The 18,745-nt window shown below is 42.5% G+C and overlaps 1 protein-coding gene across 3 annotated transcripts in view; it reads right to left on the bottom strand.

Moving 5' to 3' along the window:
• The window catches only part of GAK (cyclin G associated kinase), a 124,663-nt gene that overhangs the window by 32,462 nt on the left and 73,456 nt on the right, over positions 1-18,745 (bottom strand). For all 3 annotated transcript variants that reach the window (XM_054031398.1, XM_054031397.1, XM_054031396.1), the window contains exons 18-22: positions 16,097-16,176; positions 15,535-15,728; positions 12,824-12,982; positions 10,665-11,156; positions 7,386-7,556 (exon numbers count right to left, since the gene is read on the bottom strand). In XM_054031398.1, the coding sequence (XP_053887373.1) occupies positions 7,386-7,556; positions 10,665-11,156; positions 12,824-12,982; positions 15,535-15,728; positions 16,097-16,176 (1,096 nt within the window). The remainder of the gene's footprint in view (positions 1-7,385; positions 7,557-10,664; positions 11,157-12,823; positions 12,983-15,534; positions 15,729-16,096; positions 16,177-18,745) is intronic.

The raw sequence follows: 18,745 nt of genomic DNA on the forward strand, positions 1-18,745 counted from the left end.
TGGTGTCCTTTCAGAGTCAGAAGTGCTAGATACATTGGCATTTATTAGTAAATAACATTTAGTGCCTCATGTTAGCTTTGAGCGTTCCCTCCAACAGTTTGCTGAGAAACTAAAACAGGAATAATACATTTGTGCTCTCTGTTTTCTTGACTGCTAGGGCAATGGGTGACCAGAGATACAGACTGAAAGGAGGGATTAGAATGGTTCTATCTGCATGTGACACACAAGCTTGCAATTGTAGAGATCCATTTCCTGGTTCGGGGGAAAGGGAGCACCTGAAACTGTTTCATTGAATGAGGATTTTACAGCATGCCATGCCCTTCACCATGGTGACATGCACCATCCTTGCTGCCAGCCAGCCTTTAAGAAGCTCTCCAGTGACATGAGGTTTAACAAACCACTATTCAATCCTTGCGAGGAGGGGGCATAGCAGAGCCTTTTTCATCAAGAGTATAATTTACCTGGGCTGTACTGTAACCATTATCCATAACAGCCACAAAAGAAGAATACAAAAATCCAATAGCAATTCACTCATCCATAGAGTAAAAGAAGGCTCAATACAAGTAATATTGGCTCAGCTTATCTATGGAACACCACACCTCAATGCTAAACAACGTCAGCTGATTTTCTGAAGCCATTAGTTATGGCAAAAGAAATTTCCTACCAAATGTTTCAGACATTGGGTCATCATTAAACATGTGCAACAGAGCCAATGCTACTGGGGGAATTGCCGCAAAAAGTTCAATTAATGCTCCCCCCACTAGCCGGGGCACAGCTTTGATGGGGCGGGAACATTGGAGACTCTTTCTGGGGCAGAAAAAGATCTGAATTGGAACAGCTGAGGCAGTATGCCACATGCCCATTCCTCTTCTCCCCCTCTCCTCCCTGCCTTCACTGGGTGGGGATGGTTATTTCTCTCTTCCCACCCCATAGTGCAAGGCTTAAGGGACAAAAGCAGGGGACCACATGCTGCATCTGGCCCTGTTGTGTCCACTGCTGTTGCCAATGGACAGTTGGGGTGGTGCTGTGACCAGGTGATTGGCTTCTGTCTGTTCCTTGCTTGGGCAGGGGGGGAGGGGAATTTATACACTTTGTGGACTCCTTTCAGCCACATCCTTCCCACCCTTAATCTAGTTGCTGGATCTCAGGGGTGCCAGGAGCTTGGTTTATCGCCAGTTTGGGGTTCTGAAAGGGATTTTGCCCATACGACAAAATTGGCACATTGCTGTGTGGGCTTTTTCACCTTCCACCTGGCATCCAGGAGGACTGGTTGGGGAATTTAGGTTACAACTGCTGCAAGGCAGGTTCCTGTGAGGTTGGTGGGTAGAGGGTCCAATTGATGTCCTCATAGCCTGAGGCCTGCATCAATACACACAATTCCCTCTTCACTCCAGTCTCAGCTCTGCAGAAAGCTGTATCCATCACTCGTGCTTTTCCTGCATGCTCTGATCTCCACTGACCACCCCGCCCCCATCCACACCCCCGCCCCCTGAGCATCACCCCGAACTCCCCTGCCCTCTATCCAACACCCTTCCCCCCTCCCCGCTCCCTGTCCCCTTACCGCGCTGCCTGGAACACGGTGGCTGGTGGCACTACAACTGCTCCACCCAGAGCTCCAGGACAGGCAGCCACGCCACGCCACCTGGCTGGAGCCAGCCCCGCCACTGTGCAGCACATAGCACCGGGTCAAGCCGTGGCTCTGCAGCCCTGCCGCCCACAGCATTGCGCCGGCGGCACAGTGAGCGGAGGCTGCGGGGGTGAGGGAACAACAGGGGAGGGGCCAGGGGCTAGCCTCCTGGGCCAGGAGCTCAGGGGCTGGGTAAGAGGGTCCCGCGGGCTGGATGTGGCCCACGGGCCATAGTTTCCCCACCTCTGTCCTAAATGAACATAGTTAACTGCATGAAAAGACAACCTCCTAATGGGAAAGACTGCCTTTGACTGCCTTCACTGGCATCCTAGTGCTTCCTCTCTCATTTCCCCCGCAGACGGACACCACTGGTGAGCTCAGTTTTTATGTGGGTGAACTGTACTATTTTTCTGTAAACACTAGTTTGTATGATCTTTGGGGCAGAGAATGGTCTAACTAGGTAACTAGTTTTGTAAAGTTTCAGAGTAGCAGTCGTGTTAGTTTGTATCCACAAAAAGAACAGGAGTACTTGGGGCACCTTAGAGACTAACAAATTTATTTGAGCATAAGCTTTCGCAGGCTACAGCCCGCTTCATCGGATGCGTGCAGTGGAAAATACAGTAGGAAGATAGACACACACACACACACACACACACACAGAACATGAAACAATGGGTGTTACCATACACACTATAAGGAGAGTGATCAGTTAAGGTGAGTTTTTATCAGCAGGAGAGAAAAAAAACCAACAACTTTGTAGTGGTAATGAAAACGGCCCATTTCCAGCAATTGACAAGGAGATATCTTGTTAGTTTATACTGCAAATTCAGTGATTTTTAATACTTTTGCCCGTTTGCTTTGCTCCATCCTGCCTACATGACAAAGTGGAACAGTGTGGCCCAGTTCCCCTACTGAAGTGCATAAGGGCCTTTAGGCATTGTCTAAACTACACAAATAGACATATTTTATCATGGTTGCGGCCTAAACGGTTTCTTTTTGCCTGTGCGGACAGAACATCTTGCAGCCATGTTAAAATAGCCTCGTGATGGGGTATACAAACCCACACTGGGACAGAAGGAGTAAAAGGGCAATACTGGGCCCAGCTAGCCCCGCCCCTCCAAAGCCTACTCCAACCGGAAGCAGAGTTGAAAAGGGAGCAACCCAGCTCAGATGTGGGGAGAAGTGCAGAGCTACCCCTGCGGACTCCTGGAAAAGGGATTACAGACACCTCCCGGAAGCACCAGGATGCTATGCTGAGCCCAATGAGGCTAACGATTTGGTTTCCTTTTTATTTTCTTTTTCCTTATCTGGGACCAGAAGCGGAGGGAGCAGTGGTAGCAAGCGACCCACGGAGGGTAAAACAGAGGGTTCACTCCCACCCCACTCCAGGGGTCAATGTTGCTGACACTTTGAGGGCCTTGGGTCAGAGCGTGGTGGAGTGGGTGGACCCGCTCTCTCCTACTACTACCCTTCTCCCCCCAAGATGAGTGGACGCTAACCACTAGGCCACCTGGCCCAGCAAGGATGCTACTACAATCCTATCATGTCTAGGCAGATGTATCCATCAGGATTCAAGTGTCAGTAAGCCTGCAAGCACTTCTTAAAGACAGCTTCATATCTCCTATTGTTATAACACCTAACATCACTGTAAATGAAAAGTCCCATATTCAACTTGTTTCCTCTGACCCTACACAAAGTGCTGCCAACTGCACAAGTTTACTATTCCCTTGAATAACCAGGTAGTTGGTTTCTCAACTGTCCCAAAAACCCATATAAAATATTAGCAGGGAGCAGAATGTCTTATTCGAGGAATTTCTTCATTTTTATTCTGGGTATTATTTAAAGGGCATCCTATTAGAATCTGGAGGGGTTTTTTGTTTCGTTTCTTTAAACTAGTCAACTCAGAGTTCAGGTTGACAGTCCCTTCAAAACAATTCCCTAAAATGGTGTAACACGGCTTTTTCAAAACCAGGATTCATAATCGTATTTTAACATGGTCAGCTCTGTAGTGTAGACAGAACTTGTGTGGCTCCAGATGAGCCGGTTTCCAGCAAACTAAACTGAAAAAAGTTGGTTTACTTTTTTGTTAGAAAACAGGCTGGGACAGTAGGTAGTGCAGTACATGTACTGTAATTGTTCAGACACATTACACGATAGGTGAACTAGTCTAGACTTTGGTATGGGCTTGCTCCCAGGGACCGTGGCTGATGAATTCAGGCAACCACCACAACTCCACCAAGCCCTTCATTCATCAAACCAACGAATGACAGAGAACTACCCAGGAAGCTGTGAGAGACAGCCTCTGAGAGTCAGATACAGGGTAGGATTCTAAATCCATGCAAAGGCCTTTTCCCCTTGGTCTGCTCTTAATTTCCTACCAAAAAATTCCTCTTCCGAGCGACACTTGTTATCTAAGTAGATACTGAAACTTTCTATGCCATTATTTTCAGTTGCACAAGTGATGATTTATCATCAGACAGCCTTCATATTGATCAGTAATACAGCACCTCAGCTGAGAATATGCAAATGGGCCTTACCATTGTGTAAAGAAACAAGTATTGGGATACACCTTTAAGAGAAGAAAAAACTCTTCACTGCTTGGTATTAGTCAACAATCCCTGCACTTCTATATTACCCCTAGTTTCAGATGTGATTCATGAGAACAGGTAACGTGTATATTCAGTTTTCCTGCATCATTAAACAATTGCACCTTGCCCTAAAGCATGAAAGATTCCCCTACACACATACCTGGCATCTGCTTCAATTTTGCAAAGGGAAAATCATTTTCAAGTAATATCTTGCTTTGAAATGATTCCAGTGTGGGTGGTTTTATAAACCTGTGAGAGCATAACATGATATTTACGCTGATTTACAATATAGACAAGGTATGTCCAGCCATATCCCTTTGATTGGCTTCTCATTTTAAGGACAAACTAGTGTGGGATCCAATATTGCCTTGCCCAGTTTTGGATACCACTTATATGTGACTAATAGATTGCAATATGGCACACTGCAAAGTAATCTAGTACTACTCCATCAAGTACAAGAGGTTGTCCCAAAAAAACCTTTCCATAAAGCAAGCTTCTGAGAAGGAGAAAATGCCCCTGATGTCAACTAGAGGAAAAACAGAGGTGAGGAAAAGGTATTACTATCCCCTTACTATCACCCACACTTTGTAAGCTCACTCTTAGCTGTATATAGCTCACACAACCATTTTTCTGGTTCCACATATTTATCCTACCTAGCCTTGTACTTGACTGCATGGCAAAGCTGAAAAAGTTGCAAGGCTGACCTTGTGCCAAACCACAGCACTTCCTCTGACATTAAAGGAAACGAAATCCCCACAGTGGCAGTGAGCAGTAGTCATAGGACCCACAGAGGATATTGTCCAACATGCCTTATGATATCTGGCCTCTGTCTTGGTGTGCAGAAACTACCTCTCTTCCACAGGGAACTTCAAGGTTTTAGCAAAATTGTGTGCACCTCGCCTGAGGGAAGGGCCAATGCTATTTGTCACGTTAACCATCTAGCAGGATCTCTTCCTGAGACAGCAAGAACTACCCAACTTAAGAAAATGGAGAACTGTGCCCCTGAAATGCCATGGCACCTATAACCTGACTCTAAATGGGTCCCTTCCCACTGAGCTCCTGTTTTGACATTGTTAAATTATATGAGTGGGTATTTCACTTTTACAAGCTTTTGAATACAGTCTAGTATTCACATTACAGTAATCTCATAATCACCACCAGGGCCCTGCTCTGTTTAGTGCTGTACGAAAGTAAAGTGAGACCTGCACTTTGCCTCAAACTGCTTACAACCTGGGGACAAGAGGCAATAAATGAATAACAAAAGGGGACAGGGAGTGAAGACAAACAGTTATATCACGTGGTTAAAGACTAACCATTTACACAACTTGATGGGTCCACATTAGACTTCAAGAAATATTTTAAGGAGCCACAGCAAGTGGTAACCATCTGTGCTCTCTTAACATCCGCTCCCATCCCCAGGAGAGAGTGACCTAAGCCCACGACCTATAGTCTTCTTCATTCATTTGCTTCGCCTTCTAGATAGGCCACTCCCCAAACTCCCATTTACCTGACATCATTAGCTCTTTATTTAAAAAAAGATGCAGACTGTTCCCACAACTCTAAGAGGATGAGCCCCTTTAGGGAATTAGCATCTCTGAAATTTCCACTAAGTGGAGTTTTAGAAGAGTATCCTTATGCCAGGGTCTTTCATTATTCCTTGGGCGATTCATCATGGACATGGGGCATAGCATTGGTTTGTTCTAGGTAGGAAATACAGCTTGAGCTCACTTTACTTTTGCCCATTATGATTAAAAGTATGTGCACAGATATTTCTCGTATTTAGAAAACTCTGAGATCTGTGGCTAAGGGTGGCTAAGCTTCATTATCCTCGTTTCACAGCTACGGAAACCCAAAGAGAGGGGTTGTGAAGTTTTTACAGAAAATCAACACCACACCCAGAATAGTTTTTCTGAATGGCAGGCCAGTGCCCTATCCAGGGACTACCTTCACAGAAAGATGTTCATATACCGATATGGACAGTGCTGTATTTTTTATTTGCTCCGTAATTCAGACGTGTTTCTAACACAGATTTCAGATTTTACAATTCAATTAAAATCTGAAGGTGTAACTATTATGGCAAATTTACTGCATGACAGTTCTACTTCTGAATCACATCTCACTGAATATTAAAAAAATTAAATTGAAAATCCACAAAGATTAATTTTAGCTTTATGAGAAACTGAGAATTTCAAGGGTGACACCGAATTCTTGTACCTTCAGTTTTTAATTAACAGGGATATATATATTTAAATGTTTACAGTCCAAATCAAGTAACTTAACTTGTTTCTGTTTAGTAAAGCAACCATGTAGTCTACAACTTCATTGGATAGTATCTGAGTTAACTGACAAATCTAAATGGATGATTTAATCTTTAAATGCTGTTGAGTTACTTTACATACACAGTACTGGAAAACTGAAATTTGCTTTTGATGAGTATATAGGTGAGTTGCTATTGAGTGGCAGTTTGTATTACTAGTTCTATCGGCATTTATGGAAAATTAATCATTTTATGTAATTATTATAACTAACTTGGATATAGTGTTAAAAGAAAGCACATGGAGAAAAGGATTTTGCCTATGGTAGCCGGAAGAAACCATTGAAACAAATTAGATTAGCTCCAAGTATTATATAATGTAGCCTATAAATATATTTTAACAAAATTACTTCAGTACAAGTAGTTCCAACTAGCCTCAGTTCTGAAATGTTTAAGGAAACAACGTTCTTTTATCAGATCCTATTCCAGAATCACTTGTATTCCTCTACTCTCCCTTTCCAAGACCTTAAGAACCTAATTCAAACCTAAGCATGTAAATCACATTTACATTTAGTAATCTAGGTAATTTAATGAGATTGAAAACACAACACTCAGTGTAACCTCAGTTCTACACTGTCATCTTCCAGAAGAAAATTAAACACAGGATTAGCAAAAGATTAGCAATCTTAGCAAAATAATTGTACCAAGACTTACTACAGTAACACTATACAGGAAATACTACCAGCTGGACATGTTCATCTGTGCACAGGGAACATGGAGCTTATTAAAATAGCAGCCACAACAAGAGGATCTGTTAGACGCTAATCAACCTTGACTAAACTGAGAGAGTAAAGAACTAAACCCAGGGAAAGCCACAGAAACCCTTACCAAAAAATCATGCCAAAAGCACACTTACCTAAACGTAAGAAGTCTGAGCTGGAAGAAGGAGGTGGTGCGCTGTGTGTGGAAGGAAATATACTAGATGTAGATGTTGCATTTGGATTAAGAAAGGCTCCAAAGAGATCAGAACCAGACAAAGTCGGCTTCTCAGATCCTGATGACATTGTGAATGGGTCAAATGGATCAGCTAAAGAAAGAGGCAGAAAACAAAATTATCTTGAGGGCAGGTGTTACTGCAAATAAAATCACAGGAAAAACTTACTTACACCCTCTTGGGCAGGGGCAATAGGGTGAGGTCATGGGTGTCAACTGACGAAGGCTTTTGAAATTTCTCTTCTTTCCGGCAGGAGACAACGATCGGTCCCTGCCCCCAGACATTAGTACTTACATGCTATTAGACAAGCAGAGCATTTCAGCCAATCACAGTCAGGGAAAACAATTATCCCTTCCAACGTAAATCCTTACTGACACTGTATAAAAATTCAGCCACAACGCTAGTTTTCTCTACACAAACCATTCCCTCAATCTTGAGTCATTCATTTCAGATCAGCCCACATTTATCCAAAAAGTCACATTAGTAGGGAGATCTAAAAAGAAGTCAGCAACAAGATAGGAATCCCAGAGCCCCAGATAAATTGTAACCAAAGTGGGTTGTTAAACTAGCAAAAACAAAACAGAACAGCCACAGTACAAGGAAGGCATGACTAAAGGTGATTCATATTCATCGTGCTGACACACGAGCTGGAGAAGGCAGCAGCACAGTGTCCAGGAGGGAGCTACTTCAGTGACCACTGGCAGGGAGAGAACTAACTGGAACAGTATTTATACCCAACAGGGGATGGCATGTGATGGCCAGCAAGAGGCTTGGCTCAAGCTCTGCCCTGTACCAGTTGCCCTCAAGGGTGAATGAACTTCAAGAACTAAGGGACTTCTACCAGTCTGACTCCAAAAAACTAGAATCCAGGAGTGATAATCCGGCCCTGATGTGCCTTTAGATAACATGATTATATTGCATATGATGCTGTAAAGCATGTTATCCTGAACACTGAATCTCATGCATATACAGCCTGCCTTTTGCTTCAGCATGCAGGTACAGAATCTCAGACACTGATCTGACTTAAGAAGGTAATATGCAAGTTGAAAAAACCAGTAGAAGCACCAGATATACTCATTCCTGTAATTCAACAAAACTACTATACAACTGTTACTTTCTTTATATAATGTAACAATAGGTTGAGGTGCATTTCTCAGTGCTTTCCCACGGCTAAGCTATCAAACAAGGAGCGCATAGTCAAAGGATAAACTACACTGACTATCAGAGGGGTAGCCGTGTTAGTTTGAATCTGTAAAAAGCAACAGAGGGTCCTGTGGCACCTTTAAGACTAACAGAAGTATTGGAGCATAAGCTTTCGTGGGTAAGAACCTCACTTCTTCAGATGCAAGTAATGGAAATCTCCAGAGGCAGGTATAAATCAGTTTGGAGATAACGAGGTTAGTTCAATCAGGGAGGGTGAGGTGCTCTGCTAGCAGTTGAGGTGTGAACACCAAGGGAGGAGAAACTGCTTCTGTAGTTGGACAGCCATTCACAGTCTTTGTTTAATCCTGATCTGATGGTGTCAAATTTGCAAATGAACTGGAGCTCAGCAGTTTCTCTTTGGAGTCTGGTCCTGAAGTTTTTTTGCTGTAAGATGGCTACCTTTACATCTGCTATTGTGTGGCCAGGGAGGCTGAAGGGTTCTCCTACAGGTTTTTGTATATTGCCATTCCTGATATCTGACTTGTGTCCATTTATCCTCTTGTGTAGTGACTGTCCAGTTTGGCCAATGTACATAGCAGAGGGGCATTGCTGACACATGATGGCATATATAACACTGGTGGATATGCAGGTGAATGAGCCAGTGATGATGTAGCTGATTTGGTTAGGTCCTGTGATGGTGTTGCTGGTGTAGATACGTGGGCAGAGTTGGCATCGAGGTTTGTTGCATGGATTGGTTCCTGAGTTAGAGTTGTTATACACTGACTATATCTTTTATGGACTCCTGCCAATGAGAGAAAATGCTAAACCTAAATAATTTTATTTATTCAAACAACTCAGCAATAATGAAGCAGGAAATATAAGTTATCTAGAATGCAGCAATGTAGCATGTAATTCTAGCCTTCTGTCCAAATCGGATGATTTTTGTGCATTTACGTCAGATCCCTTAACCAATTCCCAAAGAAAATGATGTCATTGTAACAGGGATATTTTAGAATGACATTTACAGTGATGAAACTGGCAAAAAAATTGGGTTGAAGGAACATTTAATACTACATTACGCTTGAAGGAATTCTGCACTCTAGAATTAAGACTAGTTCTAAATCAGGAATAAAACTGATGGATCCTAGTTCTTTTAGCCCTCTTAATAAAGGAAAGCAGGACTTCTATTACATAAATCAAAATAATTTGTGTTCTGAAGATCAGGCAGTTGGCAAGGTTTTGCTTAATTGTATATTCTCCTTGCACTTTAGTCTTATGTAGGTGCGGATGCTGAATTACGTGAGGATCAAGACCTACCACTGGCCCAGACCTGTCCACACATTGTCAAAGAATCAGACCAGTAACATCCAGTAGTTCCTTAATGATGTGTTAGTAACACTTCTTGGAGCTCCTGTCTTGTGACAGGGATAAATGACTGTATACAAGTGCAAGACTCAGTAATGATCGAGTTGTCGTCTTTCACTCAAAACTGCTATCAACCTCTGGAAAACGGGAAGAAGAAATGGGTAATCATCCTTTCATGTCTTGGCAATGTAAGTTCTATGTACTTGGGTCCAGAGAGGAACATAAAACAAATCAACACTTTTGCATGCAGAACAGCACAAGGTTTCGCTTTTGTATCGATTTTTTTTTTTTTTAAACGAAGTGAGATGAATTTGTGTAAAACTCAGATGAAGCTGTACTTCAAAGTCATGAAAACAGGAAAAAATGCAACACTGCCAATGTCATATTTTGAGTAAAGGTGGCTTTTTCAATGAAGGTTGTAAACTTGAGCCATGTGAAAAGCTGCTAAGTGTTATGAAGCAATTATTCTGTCATAAGAAACAGACAAAGTACATATTAAAAGGTCTAAGTATTATGTGCCCCTTTCGCAGATTCTGATGACAGACTGCAACAGATCTTTTAGATATAGATCAAAACATGGTACTAACATAGTGTACAAACAGAAAAATAGTAAAACAGCTAATAGTTATTGCCTCATTCAGTTATTCACACTATATCACAATTCCGAAGTAGAGAGAGAATTGAGTTACATACCAGCAGAAGACAATGTTGTGGGTGGAGATGTACTCTGGTTACTAGCTGAAGGCTGAGGTTGACTGCTGAAAAAGAAGTCTGCCCCTTCTCCTAGAAGGTCCCCAGTAGACTCTTCTGAAACCTGCGATGTGCTACCCACAAACAAATTGTTCAGTAAGTCTGCGTTGCTAGAGGAGCTCTTCATATCTGAGGCAGTTTGATTCTGCTCTGATGGAACATCAGAGTCTAGTCCCAATAAATCTACGTGGTCTTCCAACTGAGGTTCTTGTGGTTGGGCAGATGGCGTTTCAAAATTAGCTTCAAAGAATATATCTGCATCTTCTTCTGGAGGACTGGGTTTTTCTTTTTCTTCAACTATTTCTGTTCTTCCTTCACTAGGAAATGCAGCAAATTCTTCATCGGATGGGTCACTTTCATCCCTGTCATCAATCAGTCCAGGATGATTATCTTTGGACAAGCGGTCCTCTGCTCCAGACTCTGGATCTTTTCCTTCTATTGAATGAATAAAAACAGATTTACCCTTTTATAACACCTAAGTTAAGAGAATTCTCCTGCTCAACAAGGAGAAACCAGGTTCAAGTGCCAGGGTCTGAACTTAAAGTTCCTTGCACAAGGCGGCTCAGGGGGCAGGGACAGAGGAGGGAAGTGCCACTAGCTTGCCCTGCTCAGAAAAGGAGGGGCGGGGGGAGAAGAGAAGCTTGTTTTCCTGCAGGTTTATCCTCCAGCCACTAGAGGCCACAACTGTTGCTACTGAGCACTAGCTACAAATGCCACCCCCCCATCCCCGGCCCCTCGTGTCCTTCCATCCTCAGAGGCAAATACCCCTCTTCCCATAGGGGAAGCCAAGGGAGCAGAATGGCTCTGACTGCCAAGAGCACATGGACCGGAAATGTGACTAAGTAGTATATTCCTCCACCACTCAACATGTGCAACTATTAACGCTGCACAATTAAAGCAAACCCTTTGTGCTGGACAAGGAGATATGATCCGAGTTGAGGACAAGAGTGAGACACTGGGGAAGAGCCTTCAGTCTGACACTCCCCTGTGGGACACTGAGTAAATTATGGTTTAAAGGGCTTTGTATTAAACTGCTGCTCTAAAATCAGTAGTAACACTGTCACCAATGGCACCCCAGCAATTTTGCTGTCAAGTGCTGGGGAAAGCCAGGAACAGCGTGGAGACACAGGGCTCTCGGAAAACACCAGAGCAGGCAGGCCATGTTTTCAGTCCAGACCTACCCAGTTCAGCCCATGCCAGAATTTCTTGGCCTCTTGCTTTGCAGCCAGCATCCACAAAGGAAGGGGGAGGATACAGCCCTGCCTCAGTTTGATTTGTGAGCAGCAGTGCATGCCTATTACCTTTACTTTATGCTGATTTGGAGATCCCAAATGAAGCTGGACAGCAACATTCGCAGACCTGAAAAGCTCACTCTTTTTTAAATGGTTTTTACTTGCACTCTGATGAGGCAACACACAAAACTGAAACAATCATGATCTGTCCCTTTGCTTCCACTATGTATGTGAAGTTTTGGAACAGCCTTCCAAGGGAAACAGTGGGGGCAAAAGACCTCTCTGGCTTCAAGATTAAGCTTGATAAGTTTATGGAGGGGATGGTTTGATGGGATAAAGTGATTTTAGTCAATAGGTCAATAACGTGCCATTGCTGGTAATTAGCAACAATGGTCAATGATGGGATATTTAAAGTTACTACAGAGAACTTTTTCCAGAGGGTCTGGCCAGAGAATCTTGCCCGCATGCTCGGGGTTCAGCTGATCGCCATATTTGGGGTCGGGAAGGAATTTTCCTCCAGGGTAGATTGGCAGAGGCCCTGGAGGTTTTTCGCCTTCTTCCGCAGCATGGGGCAGGGGTTGCTGGCTGGAGGATTCTCAGCGATTTGAAGTCTTTAAATCATGATTTAGGGACTTCAACAGCTGAGTCAAGGGAGAGAATTCTTCCAGGAGTGGGTGGGTCAGCTTTTGAGGCCTGCATCATGCGGGAGGTCAGACTAGATGATCATAATGGTCCCTTCTGACCTTAGAGTCTATGAGTCTATAATGTGCCAAGGCTGGAGCAATCCTTGCAGGGGTGGGGTGGGGCAGACAATTGAAGTATTGCACAAGAGATTAGTCCTTTTGGTAAATAATTAGTAACTTCACCTACCTTCCCAGTCCAGAGTATGGAAGAAGTTATTTGCATCAGTGCTGCTGCTCTGTGGAGAGTCCGGCTCAGTGGGTGCGCTTTCGGGAGACTGTTCCGATTTGGACTCTTCTGCTTCGTACTGTGCTGTTGAACCTGGCTGTCTAGGCAACTCAGGTTTACCTGTCAGATGGAATTTCAAGCCAAAAACCTTAGACATACAGTTCTGACATTGGAAAAATTCAGATTGTGTCAATCCTAGCATGCAGCACATGGTATCTTACTCAAAAACATATCAAGGTGGCAGTCAGGAAATAACTCTTGGTTGGATCTCATGAGCAAGCTGCTAGTCTCTGTGTAGGAAAAAGCCCATACAGCTGTGAATTTAGGATGGAGTTTTAACTCTGGTTTCAGCCACACATGTAACAGCTGTGAAATTAAATTAAGGTATCAGACTTAATATTCTAGTAGAGTTTTGTGTCCTATTTTTAAACTGATGTGACTCTACTCAAGTCAGTTGCCATCAATTTCTGGTTCTTTACTGCATACCAGTAACACTCTGAAGATATTACAAAATAGACCAAGGTGGACAGGAGGGCTGTGAACAAATCACAGCCATTTCAAAACAGGACACAGAAAGATGGCTCCGTTTCCCTTCTCCCACAAAAAAACCAAAGAACAGGTTCAATGAAACTCATAGAAAGTACTTAAAGTGTAAGGCAACAACAGTGTACCACTGATCTAGGATACAAAGCGGTCAACCTCAACTTGGAAGCAGGCGAGTGGCAGCACCCTGCTCATGCAGGAATTGATCATTTTCCTTACTTCAATGTCAGGTGCTGAGCTGGAGGGATATTGTCAGAAGCTAGGGAAGACTGCCTTATCAATGGCTCTGTAGTCTCACACAAGAACAAGAGCTCCATGCCAAATCAAAGAGTGGACACCTAACCGGCGAGAGTTTTAGCATGGAAATTACTTCATTTTGGAAAGAATGGGGTGCATACATGGAAGTAAGTTGAATTATCAAACACAGAACAAAGTATTTAACTTGGTGAACACCCCACATCTGCTCTGTACATAGCAGTCTCTAAGGGTGCATCTACACAAGGTGGAGGTGTAGTTTTCAGCTCAGTCTGATTGAGCAACCATGCTAAAAACAGAAGTATAGCTGTAGCAGCGGGACAGGCTAGCCACCCCAGTACCATCCTGCCGAGGACCCTAAGCATGTACTCAGAGCAGCTAGCCCGCCCCACCCTAACTACGTTCTTATTTTTAGTGCGCTAGCTCAAAACTAGTGTGCATACTCCTACCCAAAATGACAATTATGCTTCCAGCTCAAGTGTTGACATACCTAATGCCAGCAGTGTAGTGCCTGACTTACTGGACTGCTGCAATACCATCTTTGTTTAAAAACCAAAAGATTCACAAAAAATACAGTATGGGATATGCTAAACATTAAAAGGGTCCTGCCAACTCAGCTTTGGTCCCAAGTTTGTTTTGTGAAAACAAATTTATGAAGATCTAAGAAAAAACAACAACATTTTTTATCTTAAATTTCAATTAAAAAAATATATTTTCACCTCCAGTTTTTCAAACCCAAACATTTCAGGGCTAAGAATCTAAATTAAATCAACTTCCAGGATTTTCTTTTTCTCAAGAGGAGGCAAATTCAGAAAGTAAAAGGAGCATAGTAAAGTGATTTTTAAAAAAATTCTCCCACTTTCAATAGCAACACCTTAGATTAATGTAAAGCAAAAAATGTTGTTCGCAATATGATTTAGTTGAGTGTCCTAACTAGAATACAATATAAAAGGGAGATTTATGTTCAGGAAAGAACAACAAGGCTTAATGCAAAATGCAAGACTGGCAGAAATATACTTTTCTAAAAACATATGAAAAGGGGAAAAGTGACTATGTTGGATCAAGAGAAAAGTGAGGAAAAAAGCAAATGCACTGAGTTAAAAAAGATAAAAGAAGCAGAAAGACAAGAAGTGAGGTCTTATTTATTCTCTAAATACAGCCATGTTAGAGAACATTAAAGAAAGGATGAAGGAGTGGAACATGAAAACTAATGAGACCAAGAAAAAAGCAAACATTAAGTACAGCAATCCTGGCAAGAATTACTAAAAATATATCCAGAACGAGGAAGTTGGCTAAACAGACAAGATGCAATGTTAACAAAGTAAGATCCCTTCAAGAACAACGGACACTCACTAATGCAGGGGAAATCTTAAGAGAAACAAGCCATAACTCTACTGGACTATGCACAAGAAACATCTCAATAACAATATATTTTGAATTATGGGTATGAAAGGCCACTTATGGAGAATGCTAGAATATACTTTGAACTGCATTGATGAAAGCGTAAGCTCAGCAATTCAGCGAAAGTGGAGAGAATTCTCCCCAGGTTTTGGAGGCGAAGGGCTCAACTGCCAAGTATTTTTGTTTGATGTGTCACTCCAAATAGGGCCTCCAGAGCTCTGGGAAAAGGTGAAAACAGTGCCAATATAGATAAAAAGACTGGGCTAATTACAATCTAGTATTAAGGAAAACTCCTATTCCTTAATAACAGACAAGGGTACTGCACAGCTGTTCACAAGAATTAAGTTTTCCCTTTTAAAGGTCTGTTTAAAAATGTATGTCTAAAAACTAAACAAAAGGAGTCCTGAACTGGAATGCTTTAAAAGGACAGGAAACAGGCTAAAGTTTCTAATGCCTCCAAAGTTAAGCTTTACCAAATTTCGATAAAATCTCTTGTTGTTCCTCCCGACTGGAGAAAAGGATCTTGGGATTCAGTCCCTTTATGTTCAAGTTATCCCATGGCGCTCGTTCACTACAGGGTCTGTCTCTGGGCTCCACCTCCACTTCCAGATTCACTTGAAATAAGTCAGGATATTTCTCTTGAATGTCACAAGCATCCAGATCATACCTGTAATATGGCGATGTAATAAAATCACAAATCAAAAATCTTTCAAGGCAAATATTCAATCAGCCCATCAGGTTCACTGTCTTGGACTGCAGCAAGTTAAGTGACTAGTACTTCTATGAAATTGGTGTGCAAAGCATAAAACCAATTGGATTTGGTTACTTTTTCCCTGTTTAATCTCATAGGGATGATTTATTATGAAGAAATTTCAAGAAAACCCCTCATCAAGAGACACTGAGTCAAAGGAAGTGTAGTCAATCAAAAGCCAGGATTCATTTTGTTAAAAATGAAAGCTATCATTTCCCCACACTGGCAATAAAATAATTTGAGAAAAGTTTCTGCAAATTGTGTTCAGCAAAATATTCACATACTTAGCAAATTTCACTGTGGTGGCATTCCGGGGCACAAAACCTGTGTGGAACTGAATCTGGAACATCTTCATTGAAGCCATCTATGGGGAGGAGAAAACATAGGATAATTACATAATTCTGTGTAACAGAAGAGAAGGACTCTGTATCTTACTTCCCTTTTGGTGGAAAGCGTTTTTGATATTCATGAAGGCATTCTCTTTCAGTTCAGCTTCTCTAAACATACAATAGCTCCATATAGCATTTTTCTTGGGATGGCTGAATTTGGACTTGTTTGTTTATTTCAGTTTTTCAAGTAAGTTGGTAGTATCATTGAAGAAACACCGTCAGAAATAAAGACACAAGGAATCTGATTCTAATCTCACACCTGTACAAATTGGGAAAAGCTTCATCAAAAGCTAGTACAGCATGCTCAAACTCAAGACAAGCAGTGGCAGATTAGCCTGCTGGGGAGCAGGGAAAGCCCCCACGTCCCAACCCCACTACCCGGCAGAAGTGCCAGGCGGGCAGGGCAGGGCAAGCCCCCACACCCCAACCCCGATCCCCGTCAGGAGCGCTGGGTGGATGGGGGAAGCCCTTGCGCCCCAACCCCGCTCCCCAGCAGGAGCGCCGGGAGGGACTGCAGGCAGAAGGGATGGGGAGAAGCCCTTACTTGCTCTTGCCCAGGGCCCCACAAACCCCTAATCTGCCTCTGAAGACAAGACATAATTCTGTAGGGTAGAACTCTGGATCTTTCCGTAGCCTTTTCAAAATAACTAACTCTTACAGAATCCATTTACAGCGTTGAGGGAGAACAGCTTAAAGAGAACTAGATGTATTAATCAAGTGAAAGTTTGTCAGCATCTCAGTACTTATGTTTACACAGTATGTCATGTGTATGCAAGGACTTCTATTCGTTTCCTGTGCAATATCCTGGCTGTCAATCTCACACTGGCCAGCATAACAGGGGTTTTTTAAAACTGATTCATGATATCCATCTAACTTGTCTGTCAGCAGAAGGAAGAGTTGGATAAGACGATTTTCCCTTCTGCAAACACCAACGTAAGTAGTCTGCCTTTATTGACACATATACATCAGTCCTGGAAGAAAGGTAGCCAAAAAGTACACAGGGCAATCCATCCTTTCAGGAATCTCAGCCCAAAACTAATGCCAGGTTCTCCGAGACCAAAAGAGAGAGCAAACTCCCCTGCTGCTGCCTAAAATGCTCCCTCTCCAAACACCACTGCTTCTTGCTCAGAGCCGTTTACTATGAAGGTAAAACACAGCATGTCTTCCCAAGACTCAAGAGTTGCTCATACGCTAATTAAAAGAGCATGGAAGATATATAAAAGCACTATCTGGAGATACCTGCTGTAATATTTGCAACAATATCAAACTCAATCTAAACTTGACTCCGAACTTCAAAAAGGAGTTAAAAAAAGGATATTTTCAATAAACGTATTGTGAATAGTACAGATCGAATAATCCTCTTTCTTGTTGATGTGTTTGCACTTGATTACGAAGAGCAGCATTTACCAAATTAATGTACATAAACTTAAGGCAAAGCAACAGGTTTCATTTTTAGTTTTAACTGCTATTGTAACATCTTCATTTCAGTCAAAATCCATACACGACAACCCAGTTCTACAGAATAACCAAGTGCAATTTGGAAGATCAGAACTGGCAAAGTCACATTAAGGTCAAAACAGGCCAACTCCATTATTGGGGCTGTCACTGCACATACCAGTGTCGTGGCTTGGAGTTCGACTAGGACAAAGAGCTAAAATAGCGAGATCATGGCAACTGAAAATTTCAATGTCCAAGAGTCTTAACGGGTAAGTGCTCAGTACTTTGGAAAGTCAAGCAACTTATCTAGGAGCCTAACTTTACGCACATATTTTTTAAAAGTCTTGGCTTTGTTCAAGAGGACAAAATGTCTTACATACTGGAAGGAGGGTAAGACCAGGATAGCAGTGTCTGTGGCTTTTGAAAAAAGTGAAATCAGCTCTACTTATTTTGTAGCCAGTAACAGACATTTCTAGTTTCAAATAGTAACCTTCAGGGCTAGTTCTCCACTTCCAATGCACTGGCAACAATTTTCATAGTCAACAAATATCAGCGTTCAATTACCAGGAAGTGGGAAAAGCTTCTAAAAAAGGCACCAAGAACTGCTTATGACTGGATAGCGACCTCCCCCAACATTTAACCAAATGTCATTAAAGTGGCTTCTTCGTTGAATTAGGAGAAAGATTTTTCTGATCTGGCAAGAGTCCAATTAAAATTCCACATGGAAAGCAAGTTTGCCAAATAGATGGTATGTCAGCCACAGGCTACGTGTAAGATACAACAATTGCTGGAGCAATGGCCTGATCCAGTATGTTAAATCCTACCGATTCATACAGAGATCTCAGACTAAGGCAAGAAAGGACCATTATGATCACCTAGTCAGACCTCTTGCACATTACAGGCCACAGAACCTCACCCACCCACTCATGTAATCGTCCCGTAACCTATGCTGAGCTACTAAATCCTCAGATCTTGATTTAAAGACTTCAAGTTACAGTGACTCCACCATTTAATCTAGTTCAAACTAGCAAGCGACCGTGTCCCACGTTGTAGAGGAAGGTAAAAAACCTCCAGGCTCTCTGCCAATCTGACCTAGGGAAAAATTCC

Source organism: Malaclemys terrapin, chromosome 6 (genome assembly GCF_027887155.1).
Source record: "Malaclemys terrapin pileata isolate rMalTer1 chromosome 6, rMalTer1.hap1, whole genome shotgun sequence".
Lineage (NCBI taxonomy): Eukaryota > Metazoa > Chordata > Testudines > Emydidae > Malaclemys > Malaclemys terrapin.